This window comes from Falco cherrug, chromosome 1, assembly GCF_023634085.1.
Source record: "Falco cherrug isolate bFalChe1 chromosome 1, bFalChe1.pri, whole genome shotgun sequence".
Taxonomy (NCBI): domain Eukaryota; kingdom Metazoa; phylum Chordata; class Aves; order Falconiformes; family Falconidae; genus Falco; species Falco cherrug.
The window spans coordinates 68,165,875-68,179,511 of record NC_073697.1 but is presented as its reverse complement, the minus strand read 5'-3'; the positions used below and the strand labels follow the sequence as shown (position 1 = coordinate 68,179,511).

Here is a 13,637-nt window from a genome sequence, read left to right as displayed (position 1 = left end):
GAAAAAAATCAGTGCCGTATAATTCTGATTTTTTTGATGAAATAATAAAATCGTTAAGCTAGAATACTGTGAAAGTAGCTTAGTGCACTCTTAGTAATACTGTGAAGAATGAAGCAAAACAATGACGACATCCAGGTCATAACCAAGAACAGTATGATGGGTTCATATTACCAGTTTGAGTAATAGTGATTCAACTGTTATGTTGAATTATTAGAACATTAGAAGAAATTAGTTGCTGTTGTTCTTTTTCCAAGGAGGAAGGCGTTTTCAGCAAAAGACATTTGTCATTGCTCCAGCCAGAGAAGGACAATATTTGGAGGGTGCGGTAATATCAATACAAGTGGTATTATTGCCTCCACTCCAGGGGAGCACAAATATTAGGATACTTTGCATATTCTGTTGCAAATCCTTGCTATTTCAGATTATTGGTTCAGTTTCTTTACTTTCTTACCCTTTTTGTGATAACACATTCTTGATCTTTCAACAGGCTTGAGTGTTAGTATGAAATTATGTATAGTAACTCTTGAATAAACTGTTCTTTCTAAATCTAAGGATACTTCCTAATTTTAGATACCAGGTGTTTGTTTTTTTTAAAGCTCTGATAAATCCAATTAGACTTAACCAGCTAGAAAACAATTCTGCCTTGGGATATAAAATTTGCTTTGGCTATTGTGATGCAGCTGCTGTTTGAACTCCACTTTCTAAAGAGTGGCTAAAAGAGCCAGAGGAGCATTTTGGTTTTGTTGCAGGGCTACCTAATGAATTTTCTGCAGATAATTATCATTGCCTAATCCAGTGCCAAGTTTTCTGTCAAATGATGTGTCACTTTTTTTTTTTATCAGTTGCAACCTTTGTCTCCTTGCTTTGTTCCCTAAACCTACCAGAAACAAAGTTTTCATACTACCTACCATCTTTCTAAAGTTTTCTACTTTGCAAAAGCCTGAAGCCTTTGAGCTATCATTGAATTTATCTTATGCAAAAGAGTGAAAGGGCACTCATGTTCAATGTGTAGGATACCTGATTAATAAGCATCCCGTTTTATGCCCTGTCATGAGGAGTTAATGTAAATCCTAAACAAATTCTGTAGACGGATTTCTAGCTCAGGTGGTGCCAGTGGTTTTATGAAAAATAGGTGTTGGACATCTGGTTGCTTGTGTTAACATAGCTTATCAATTTTTTTGTCACTCTTACCAGTTAGGTCTTTAACTGTTGCCAAAGAGTTCTTGAAAACTCTGAAAGCAAAAGTTACATTGATAAAATAATTGCTTAACTATAAAAGCATGTTACAAGTATTGCTTTTGTCTAAGCAGTGTTTTCTAATATTCTTTAGACTTTTTTTCTTTCTTCCTAATATGTTCTTTCATCTGTTGCTTATAAACTTTGACAGCTGTTGTAGCTCAATTTAAACATAGAAAAACTCTTGTTTAATTTTGTGGAAGTTCTTGTGTGTTTTATCAATGGAGAACCTGTGAGATTTCCCTGACACCTGTGACCAGCGTAGAGTTTGAAGCTACTTTTGGTCTGCAGGAAGCTGTACAACTCATTGCTTTTGAGTCAACTGTTTGTTTTCCAGTGGAGAGTAAACAGGACACATCATAATTCTTGTAGGCACTGGGACTCTGACATTTTTCAAGAATATGTTACAAAATTTGAAAGTTCTTTAGAAGCAAAGACCTTAAGTTGAAGGTATTCAGTAAGTATATGGGATTCTCAGTAATGGTATTCACGTTGTTATTTAAGTTAGACACCTTGTTTGTGTTTCAAAATATCTGAGATTATGCTTTCTGACTAGAACTTTTCTGTATGTCAGAAATGATGCATAAATATTTTTTTCTAGTACAAGTATGACTAAATTGCATTATTTTTACTTACAGCACGATTTTAAAACACTTTCTTTCATATATTTGTCAAATTAGTTGCTCTTAACTTTTCCAGCAGAGCTTGGGAAGTACATATTTCTTTGCAACTCACTGTATCATTAATATCTTCCTGGTGAAAATAGCAAACACATTTTGTATGGAATTTTATTACAGATGGATATAAATTTACGAATACAATTTACTGTGTGTGTGTGTGTGGGGAAGCTCTGCAAAGAGTGACATAGTGGTTAAATCAGAAAGCTTGAACCTTGTCTTGCACATTCACAATTGCTTATATCCTCTTGGTATTTCTTTGAAATATAGAATTAACTTCTGGTCAGACAAAAAATACTTCTTGAAAATTCTGAATCTTGATCTTGTTGACGTAATAAAAGTATATTTTGGCTTTCCTGTAGTAGGACTTACCAAACTTTTAAAAGCTGTGCTCCTCCTTGGGGAACAAAATAATGAATCCTGTTTCCTTCAGTTTCTAGAACAGGAAGAAAGGTAAAATTTGGTAGGAAAAGAAATCATGCAGTTATGTTCTGTTATAAACTTCAGGAAGAAAAAATAGGGGAAATTTACAACAATCTGAAAACTAACATTGTATGAGTTTCACAGTGTTTATATACTTCTAAAAATAAAATTATTCTTAGTGTTGTGGTTTTTTGGAATAGTTTTTCTGTTTCTTAGATGAACACTTTAAAGGCAAAATGATCAAAAATAATCTATACAGTCATGATGTTGCCATGGTATTAATGTGTTCCAGATGTCAGTGGTGTTATGTTTCCATATGCAGGAGTCTCTTTACTTGGAAATCTCAGTTGAAGGGGGATCAAATCTGAATGTGTGACTATTTAAGTTCTTCCTAGAAATTCTTTCAGCCTCACAGTGGGATGTGTGGTCATGGTTGACCCTTCTGAGTAGAACAGTTATCGGTGAATCTCTTTTGAGTCTATTCTGCCACAAAAGTTAGATAGATACATAGATATGTAGATACACATACACAATTGACTTTATTGAATTCTTAAAGGTACTCTTTCCTCTCACTTCATGGCTTGGGGTGTTTTAAGGAGCAGCTGATACATTTAATCCCCTTGGCCCTTTTTCTTTGTAAATGTGTGTGAAATGGCACTGGAAGAAATTTTTTAAAATATATTTTTGTTTCCAGTATTTTACAGTAAGATATTCAAGATATACACATAGGGTGAACTAAAAATGAAGCATTAGGAGTCCCTTCAGTACTAACAACTAATTATGTGTGTGTCCATGTGCTTTTCTACTTCTGGCTAGTTAACTTCTGTTACTTGCTTTTGCATAGTTACTTTTTACAATTTTTGTACTTTTGGTGCAGCCAAAACATTATGACTGAAGCAGAGACCACTTGTCATTGTTCAGTGGAAAATAGAAGCTTTACATTGAAAACAAAAAAACCTTCTGAATTACAGCTGCACAGAAAGGAGGAAAGAATTAAATACTTTTTTGTTTTGCTTGAAGGTGGGGATGGTGCACAATCACTATGAAGAACACTTGTTTACAGTTATGAAGGAAGTCACAATAGAGACTATTTTAAAATTGTACATAGCTTCAGTTGACGTAGTCTAGAAAGAACTTTTAGTTTAATAGAAAAATACTTTATCTGTTTCAAGAAGCAACTTTTTTCATTGTTTTTGTCCTTTTCCCATTGATATCTCTTGCTGTTTGGGCGTGTGTTGCTTTATTTGTTTTTTAATATCGTGTTGATTGTTTATCTTTTCCTTCCTCTCCTCTGTAGTGGTAATAGCTTTGAAGCTGTAGGGCTGAACTGGTGTTCTTTCACAGGATCTTTCTTGACAGTTTCTTAAGAAAGTTTTTAGAAAAAAATCTTAGTCTCTCTATTTCTCAAAAATTTGCCATTCCTAAAGCACCTAACTTAAATAATTTTCCTTCCCCAGCAATTGATAGTTCCTCTACTACGAGCAGTGCCTCTCCTGTTCTGAACAATTATGATGCCCTGGAAGGAGGTGGCTATCCAGGTAAGCAGTTTATCACATGGTAATTATGAATTGTTTGTTTAAAGACTTAAATTCCTACTGTTTATGATTGGTTTTTAAGTTATTTCTGGTGGTGTCTGTTTTTAATTAGCAAGTAGGCGAAATGAAATGTCTATGAAAGGAGTGGGTGCAATCATTAGAGAGCATACCTTGCTTTTTTTAATCAGTTTTCATGGTTTTAACAGTTAAGTTGGAGTAACCATTTAATAAATCTTCCCTGTATCGTAAGTCTTACTTCCCATTGTAATATTGATGGTAGTGCTGGAAGTATGGTCTGTGAAAGCAGGCGTCTTTTTCTAGGTTATACTATATACCTGATTGTGTTGACATTAGTAGCCCGTAATAGTTGATATGCCAATGAAGTTTTGAGACAAGCGATACCAGCTTGCAGAGATGCTTGGATCAGATTATTTTATTCTGTTTTTCATTGTTTAAAGAAAATGGCTGCTATTTTGCTTATTTTTATCTGTAAAAATATCAGGAGTGTCAGGTTTGTTCTAAGTGAGCCTACTAGCAAACTGCCTCAGTCTTGAAATTGGTAGAGTGGTCATGTTGAGAGCAGGTGAAAAAGATGCTCTTCAATGTAGGTATGTTAACCAATATTTTAAATGATAATTGGATTAATCTGGGGGACCTCCCCGTCTAGCTTTTTTGCATTGCTCTGGCCTCTGAGACTTAAAGTAGTTTGCTTAGTTTAATGGATTCCTGTGTAAAGTGCAATCTCCGTTAAATAAAAAGCTGATACTGCTGTCCACATAGGGTCTAGCTCATGCAACAAGGGGTAGCTGAGGTATGGCTGCAGGGTTATGAATTCTGATTTCTCAGCTAATAACCATTTTGGTTCTGCTGAAGGCATATTCCAAAAATAACTTGTTTTCCTCCTGAAACCTAGCCCATGTTTATAAACATTTCTAAAGAGTAGTTTCTTCTCTTTAGAACCGTTAAGTTTTCTAAGAATTTAGGTCTATGTGTTACTTCCAGTTTGGCCTTCAAAAATAGTGGAACTAAACTGTGCTGCAGTGATATACAGGCACGACTAGTAGAGACAGAGCTTTTCTTGAAGTATTACGTTTAGAAAATAGTTCTGTCACCTTAGCCATATGTTTTAACAGTATTCATAAGTGATAGAGGAGAGACTAGGCATGAATGGTCTCTTCTGTGGTTTATGTCAAGTAAAAATCTTGGAATAAAATGTTCTAAGGTTGGGGTTTTTTTTCATTCAGTTGAAATGCTTCTTTTTTTCCTAAGTTGCATGGGTAAAATAGCATTTTGCTAGTAGTTACATAAGTCTGTAGTCTTCTTCCCATGTCTATGTCCCCTTTGCAGTAATCTGCGCAGCTAATTTATTTGGTCAGTGCAGATAAACAACCTGGTGGATAATGCAAAAACTTAAATGGAAGTGTTGTTTTAAGTATTTAGGAGTTTACGTTTAAAATGAAGAAATAGTAAGTGTATTCAATACCTGTGGGATTTATTTTGTCCTTCCAGAGACGCGCTCTGTGACCAGCAGTCCAGTTCCTGCTCCATCAGTCCCCCAAACATCAAAAGCTTCCAAGCCCTTTGGTTATGGATATCCAACACTGCAGCCTGGCTACCAAAATGCAGCAGCACCTACTCCTGTGCAGCCCAGTAATCCAGGACACCATCCTGGGCTTCAGCACTATCCACAGGTTTGTATTTTAAATTTTAAAAGTAACATCATGGGAACAGTCTTTTCTGCATTATGTATTGCTTTTTACATATTTTCATCTTTTATTTTTATAATTTCTGAGACAGATGTTAAGTATAATATTGATGTCATATCTCTGGATCTTAACTTCTGACTAGAAAGATTTTGGATTAAAATTTTAAGTGTATCTCCAAATAAGCTTAACAATTTTGCTTCATCAGTTATTAGCAGCGTTCACAGTTTCAAGGTCTGATGTTTCAAAGAGCTGTACTTTATTGATAGGAAAACATGCAGAAGCATAATGAAGTACTTGATCAGCAAATGTAAGTTTGATTAGAGCACTGCTATGGGCTGTGATCTCGAGCATTATGTTGCCTTATGGGCCAAGTATGGCATAAGGTCCAAATGAGAGAGCTCTTAAAGCCTCTGCTGGGTGTGTGGTGGAGCAGGCTGCCTCCTGCATCTGCTCTGTCTTCCTGGTAAAGAGAGCACCAAACACCCAAGAAGTTGTATACGCTCACCTGGCTCCCAGTGTGCATGGGAGTCACCCAAGAGCAGTGAAACTGAAGAAGAGGCAAGACACTGAGGCAAAATACAAATGCTGAAGCAGTGCAGTGAAGTGTGTGAGAAGGGGTATAGAAAATGGAACATACTGATTTACAAATTCCACTCTCTGAAATAAGGCCTAGCTGGCAAATGAGTTGAATGGCAAATGAGTGTTGGAGTTGATCAGAATTTCTTACTGAACTGAGTGTAGTACCACAAGTTGGCATATAATATCCAGGAATGCTTTTGCTGGTGCGGAGGTAATGTAAAATGTTACTTGGAGGAGATGTAAATTATATATTCATTTATTAAATCTTTTTTGAAAGACTTCATCTTCACTATAGTGTGAGATGGAGTTAGGCTTTTCTCAGGAGTACAGTAAAAGAATAAAACCCAACAATTAGAAGTAGCAAGTGAAATTCCAGCTGAACATAGGAGAAGATTCTTTAGAATGGGAATGGGGAAGCACTAGAACAGACTATGTTATGAAATCGTCAATCCTTAGCTATTTTCAAGACTCAGCTGGACAAAACTATGAGCAACCTCATTTTGAATTTAGCCTTGCTTGAGCAGGGGGTTGGACTGCCAGACCTCAAAGGTGCCTTCCAGACAAACAACTTCTCCTCTTCTATGGCATTTTATTTTGATTTTAAAATAAATACACGAAAAGTTTCTTTAACGTGGAAAAGTTACATTGTAACGTCTTCAAAGGGGGAAAAGAATTGTCACCTTGCTAGTAACTTGTTTTCTTATGCTTGGAAATCTTGAAGGATTGTGTGTGGCTTCAAATGTTGATTTCTAATATGAATTTCAGTTTTGTCCAATGATACATATTTGGAAGGTATGTCACATTTGTCTTAGAATTTTTAGGTTTCTACCATACAACTCTTTTCTTGTTTGTTTGGGTTTGTTACTGACTACCGCTGGATCTTTTTTTTAAATATCTCTCTGGAAGAATTGGAATCACAAGATTAAGGTGGTGGTTTAAACATGATTGTGTGTTTACCCATTTGCAATGCTCTTCCTTTTTTCAGCAATATCCAGGTGTGAACCAGCTAACCTCTTCCATAGGGGGGTTAAGTCTACAGCATTCTCAGCAGCCAGAAAGTTTGAGACCAGTAAACCTTACACAAGATAGAAATATTTTGCCTGTATCTTCAGTTCCAGCACCTGTGCCTAACTTGAATTCTGATCTTAGGAAACTAAACTGCAGTCCAGAGTAAGTGTACTGTCTAGAACAACATCTTACATTTTTTCAGTGACTAACAATTATTTAAAGCATCAAAAAATATGTAAACTGACTGCTGATTTTTAATCTTTGTGATGAGCTAATATACTCCCTTTCACTTGAAAATAAGTTTATCCTCTACATCCTTATACAAACGTTGAAATTGTCCTGCCATCAAAATACATTATATGCAGTGAATGTAGCTCGCTTATTAAAACATGAAGAAACCTGCTTAATCCTTGCCTTGATTTATGCATCTAAAAAAAATAATTAATAAACACCTTCACTTTATGCAGTACATTACATAGAATATTTTTGTAATATTGCATAGATATTTTTTTCCCAGAAAATTACAATGGTAATGTTTAAATACACTGAATAAACTGTGAGTATATTTTACTGTGGTAATCCTGCAATTATGATGTATCCTTTCACCTCTAATGCTAAGTAGTAGTATCTACTATCCCACATCAGGGGCAGCTAGGTACGATGGAAACTGCTCTCCCCCAAAGAACTTATTCTAATTCCAAAATAAAATTTATACATTGCCCCAAATTAACTCAGCTTACTGCCCTAGTGGCAATGCATGATCCTACCAGAAAATAGGAATAACAAAACTGGGGATCTCAAAATCATTTGTATGTGTGGAACACTTTGGACAGCACTATTCGTACATAGGGATTTTTTAGTGCCCTTTAGTGTTAAGTCCACCCTCTACTTTACATACACAAAAGAAAAGATATTTTTTTTTACTCTCCCAGTATTTGAGATCTACTATTTTCTTGTATTTTCTACTATTCCCTTATAGAATTGCTTTCTGAGAACTAGTGAATACTATATTCCTTCTTTAGTTCCTTCACCCTAAAATTCTTTATAATGAATAAAAAAAGATGTCACTTTACATAGAGTGTTGTACCAAAAGCAGTTTTATCTCTTTATTGCAAGTGGTTTTGGTATACTTGTGTTGCTGAACTACTAAATTGGGAGGCAGGAAAGTATTTGTTTCTTTAGGAAGCTTTTTTAATCTCTGTGGTGCATTAATTTTGCTTATTAAATAAGCTTTGTAAAACAGGATTTCTTAAATTTCAAAATTCTTCAAAATCAGATGTTAACACAGTGGGTTTAATTTCTTCCAAATTTTCATTTGCAACATAATATTTTTATTTCTTTTCAGCTCCTTTCGATGTACATTGACAAATATTCCACAGACACAGGCTTTGTTAAACAAAGCTAAGCTTCCTTTGGGTTTGTTGCTACATCCTTTCAGAGACCTAACGGTAAAGTAGCTTTTTTGGTTTTAGTATCTATATTTAATATATGCATTCGTTGTACTTTTGTTCAAATAATAAAATACAATGAATTGTAAGTCCTGAATTTAACAAAAGTAGCAAAAAATTGTTTGGGTCTTAGAGAGGAAGAAGGGAAAAAGCCTTGCAGCTGCTGCTCTTTGAAATTTGTAAGGGAAATATTTTTGGACATGTCCTTCAAAAATTTTTCCATACTGTGTGAATGTTTGCTTGTCTGTGGTTTTCTGAAGCTGTGAATTACTACTCTGTGTGTTTGGCTCAGAACTGGCAGATACCTGTCTTGAGGTGCTTTTGTTGGATGTTTTAATGGCATGATAATTTCTGTCAGTAGAAGATAAGCACAATGTAAGATCGAAGCTGTGTTCGTAACTGTTAAGCAACTCCTCTCCACCTAACTTACTTGTATTGATGTGAAGAGGTGAATAACTCTGATATGACTTATTTTCTTACAGTGTGTGTTCTTTGTGTAAGGTTTGCTGTCTGTCATATTTAGTCACTCAGAGTTGTCCTGTCTTTTGTAATTCCTTTTACCATAGTAGTTCTGCTATTGTAACTGTGTAATTTAAAGTAATTTCATGAAAAATCTTACTACATCTTTGACTTGTGAGATTGGATTGAGACAATGATTAAATGTTATTTCTTCTGACTTTCAATGGGAGGATGTTTATAATAGGCATCGTAATTACTCTGTGTGAAAATAAGCTAAAAAGATAAAAGGAAAGATAAGAGTATCTAGTTTTATGAAGCTTTTATGCACTGTACTGCACAGTAATGTTTTCCATTAAATGTATTATGTACCTTTGTTACAGCGTACCATTTTTTCTTTTTAGCAATTACCAGTAATAACAACAAGCACAATAGTGAGGTGCAGATCCTGCAGGACGTATATCAACCCTTTTGTTTCTTTCATTGATCAAAGAAGGTGGAAATGCAATCTGTGTTATAGAGTGAATGATGGTAAGTTTCTGCAGCAGGAGATGCTTCCATTTATAGAATCTGTTTTGAGTATTTGCGGTATTTTGAGTATGGGATACTTTAGATTAAAATGTAGGTGAAAATGGCAGTGGTTTTAGGATGTTTTTTAAAATGTGTGGATCATAAGTCAAATGTGCTGTGCATTTTCTGAAGCAAGAGGTTGTTTTGCAATTTTCTGGGAGATGAAGAAAATGTGATCGTATTATCCTGATCACTCGTGTAACAAAATCAACTCAACTCCACTGACTGCTGTTGCAATATGCAGATGGACACATGATGACAGCTAATACTGTCTGTAATCTAGGCCAGAGGTTATGAGAAACAATACAGATTGAAGCTTGTTGTGAAATGCTCTACTTGCATTGGTGTTTTAAAATTGGGGCTATATTGCTGTTTTGAATAAACCTCTTGTTTCCAGTTATTTAACTTTGATGTTTCTTGGGATACTTGAAATGTTTGTTTGTTTTATGTAGCCTTACTCTGAATTTTTTTCTGTTGTTAGTGATAATTGAGATATGTCTGCATTAGTTTGTTTTTAGCTGCCATAATGGTTTGTATTTGTTGACAAATATATAAACTTTTTTGTGGGGGAAACTTTTTTTTTTCCTAGTTCCTGAAGAATTTATGTATAATCCTCTGACACGATCTTATGGAGAACCTCACAAACGGCCAGAGGTCCAAAATTCTACAGTGGAATTAATTGCTTCCTCAGATTATATGGTAAAAAAAGTTTTCGTGGTAACTTCAATAGCAATTGCATGTTAATATAAATGTGTTTGAAATTAACATTGCATATTACTCCAGTGGTGTGATTTAGTTTTCCTGTGAAGGTCCTCTTAACACCAAAGAACAGTTAAAATTCCTATTTATTTTGAGTGTTGGCAGAGGCTTTTCAGTTAAAGGCAATTGCAATATGTGTAGTCCAGTGCAGTTTCGTGTGGCATAGTCTGGTTTGAGTCCGATGCAGTGTGGTTTCTGGTTTTCTCCTTCATTTTGAAGAGGTTTTAAAAGACCAGTAATGGAATAACAAGAGAATTAAATTGGGTTCAAATTTTTAGTTAGTAATTGTGACAGAAACAATGCTAACTAGGAGTGAACCTACAGTTGCTGTGGTAGCAGTCTTGTCTCCAAGAAAGATAAACAAGGCCTGGGAAAAGGTCCTGTTCATAATTCCATTATTAACAGCAGCAAAAATAAATTGTTCTCTTGTCTTTGAATTGAAACAACGTGGCCAAGACCTTTGGCAATAAGTAAATACAGCTTGTTATATGGTTGGGAAGAGGATGTAGGTAGAAAATTTAACCCCATTTAATAGATCACATTGTTCACATGCTGAATAAAATGTTTTGAAGAGTGAATTCCATATCTGGCATCAGTGTCACGTTTGAGTTGACTGAAGGGGAGAATAAAATACCCACTTTCTGTTCTGAAGCATAACACCGTATGCTTACTGCAAATGGGAATTAATAACCACTGGGACTGGGTTAAATCTATCTGCGTGACTCTTAGTAGATCAGTTTTATTGCATAATGTATACCTTGCATTTTTCTAAGTATTCCCTTTTTTGACTTCCCTTTTTAATGACTAATAATTTTTAACATTTCTTTAAATATGATTTTTGAACATTATTTTTTATTTTTTTTTTTTTACTTTGTAGCTTCGTCCTCCTCAGCCTGCGGTATATTTATTTGTTTTAGATGTGTCTCATAATGCAGTGGAGGCTGGATATTTGACAATAGTCTGCCAGTCGTTGCTGGAAAACCTAGACAAGTAAGAACATAAATAACCTTTTCAAATTATCTAACATGTTATTATGAACAATACTAACCTACAGTTTTGCAGAAAACTTGCATATAGTGTTTAAACATTCTGTCCCTAAAGGACAGAAGTTCTGTTGCCTGAGATTCTGAAATGTGACACATGTCTAAAAAACAAACCAAACCAAACAAACCAAACCACCAACCAAGCAAAAAAACCAATCCCCCCACAAAAAAAACATATTGAAGCAATTTAGATGATGAGAGCTATCCCTGCATATGATTATAAAAGTGGATCTGCAAATAATTTACTTAATCATCTGCAAAGAATATTTATCTGTAACTTGGAATAATGTGTTGACTGTGCAAACACCTGTAAACTGTGGTCTTCCCTGCTGCCTAGACCAACAAAACTACGTAAATTACAGTGATTAAATTGGCTGGTTCTTGCACTAAAATGGCCAAGGTGCTGCGTACTGGAATGTTGTAACCTCTAGTGTGAGACTGCCTAGGTGAATTGCGTTGTCAGTTTGGGATTTTTTTTTTTAGATCACAGTTACTTACATCTACCTGTGCCACTTTCTGTCTGTTCTCATTTTTGTACCAGAACGGCATGTATGGGATTTTTGGTCGTGCGTTTTGAGGGAGGGTTAATAAACTTCACCGTGTTCATGTCTTCTGAAAACTATGGAGAGAAAACTCCTATGGAGGCCTCACTCTGAAAACTTGTTTTCTACAAGTTTTTCTTAGGAAGCTTGATTTTAATTTCTGACAAAGACATCAACATGTACAACAAAAATCTTCATTTAAATTTATTGGTTTAGTCTGGCTTTGTTCAGATCTTTACAGGTATTTTGTCAGATTCTCAGAAATAGGCTAAATTCCTATAGGAAGATTCATAAAATTCCATGCGAAGTCTATAGGAAAATCAGTACATCCAGTTAATTTATATACCCAGATGGTAAACCCAGTATTTGCCTCTTGCTTTTGTTCAGTCATGGTTTTCAGAGCTTGCTGATGTTTTGTATTTTATTTGAGCAATCCTGTTTAAGTTTTCTTTTTGTAATTTTAATACCATACATAAGAATATTGTCCACATGAGAAACAAGTATGTTGCATTGTAGAGACATTAAATTTTGGTTTAGAGCTGTAAGTATTGTGTAACTAAATTAGTAATTGGGTTTTTTAAGTTATGAAAGAGCAGAATGCACTGTTTTCTGTTGGAGAACTGAGAAGGCTACCATCTTTCATGTGTCAGCGTAACATTTAAATGAACCTACTAAGTTCTGTCTTGGAATAAAGCATCATTATATTAGTGCTTATCCATATTCTATTTTTATCTCAGCTTTTCAGAAAATGCTGAAAAAATACTGCTTGTATTCATGTTCCAGATCTCCTTTCTTTTGTTCTCCCTTCACCCCTGTATACAATGAGCTGAGTTTCTGCTAACATCAGCAGAAGCTGTGCATATGTATGTGTCTTGGGAGAGAAATTTAGGGCTTAATAGTTTATTTTTTAATGCTTCAGGCTGCCTGGAGACTCAAGAACAAGAATAGGGTTCATAACGTTTGACAGCACTGTTCAGTTTTACAACTTACAAGAAGGTTTATCTCAGCCTCAGATGCTGATTGTCTCAGATATTGATGGTAAGTAAAAAGAAAATTAAAACTAAATTTTTGAGAAGCTACTTTTTTCCCAGAAGAAAGATCAGAATCTCTCAAATATTGTGATATTAGGTCAATTTTACTGAATATATAGGAATATATATTTGAAAAATAATCTTAACTACAGAGCAGGTGGTGTTTAAAAAGTGAAATTCAGATGTTAATTTGGCTTTGAATAAAACAAGTTTTGTATAGACTGTGCTGTTCTCTCTAACATATGTATCGGAAAAGTAGACTATTTCATTGTATGTATAGCAGTGGTCAGTGAAAAGTTTTATTCTATTTTAACGCTATTTTTTTCTTTAATAAAATGCTTTTTCCATTCTCCCTACAGATATTTTCCTGCCTACACCAGATAGTTTACTTGTAAATCTCCATGAAAGCAAAGAGGTATGATTGCTCAAAATATGACATCAAATTTAAGGAGTTAAATACTCAAAATTAGACATTCCTTCTAAACTTTGAATTCCAGCCTATCTTCATAATACGTCATTCCAATACTACTTTTTAATTATGGAAGTATTACATGCTGTTTGTTTGTTTGCACCATAGTTTTTAAAATTACAACTTTGTTTTCCTTAGTGTGTTGAAACAAAGCT

At 34.8% G+C, this 13,637-nt stretch overlaps 1 protein-coding gene across 4 annotated transcripts in view; it reads left to right on the top strand.

Moving 5' to 3' along the window:
• SEC24B (SEC24 homolog B, COPII coat complex component) overlaps positions 1 to 13,637 on the top strand; it is a 49,811-nt gene that overhangs the window by 19,725 nt on the left and 16,449 nt on the right. For all 4 annotated transcript variants that reach the window (XM_055702382.1, XM_055702376.1, XM_055702396.1 and 1 more), the window contains 9 exons: positions 3,794 to 3,874; positions 5,381 to 5,562; positions 7,142 to 7,326; positions 8,510 to 8,612; positions 9,473 to 9,599; positions 10,228 to 10,337; positions 11,275 to 11,387; positions 12,902 to 13,020; positions 13,373 to 13,428. In XM_055702382.1, coding sequence (XP_055558357.1) covers positions 3,794 to 3,874; positions 5,381 to 5,562; positions 7,142 to 7,326; positions 8,510 to 8,612; positions 9,473 to 9,599; positions 10,228 to 10,337; positions 11,275 to 11,387; positions 12,902 to 13,020; positions 13,373 to 13,428 — 1,076 coding nt within the window. The remainder of the gene's footprint in view (positions 1 to 3,793; positions 3,875 to 5,380; positions 5,563 to 7,141; positions 7,327 to 8,509; positions 8,613 to 9,472; positions 9,600 to 10,227; positions 10,338 to 11,274; positions 11,388 to 12,901; positions 13,021 to 13,372; positions 13,429 to 13,637) is intronic.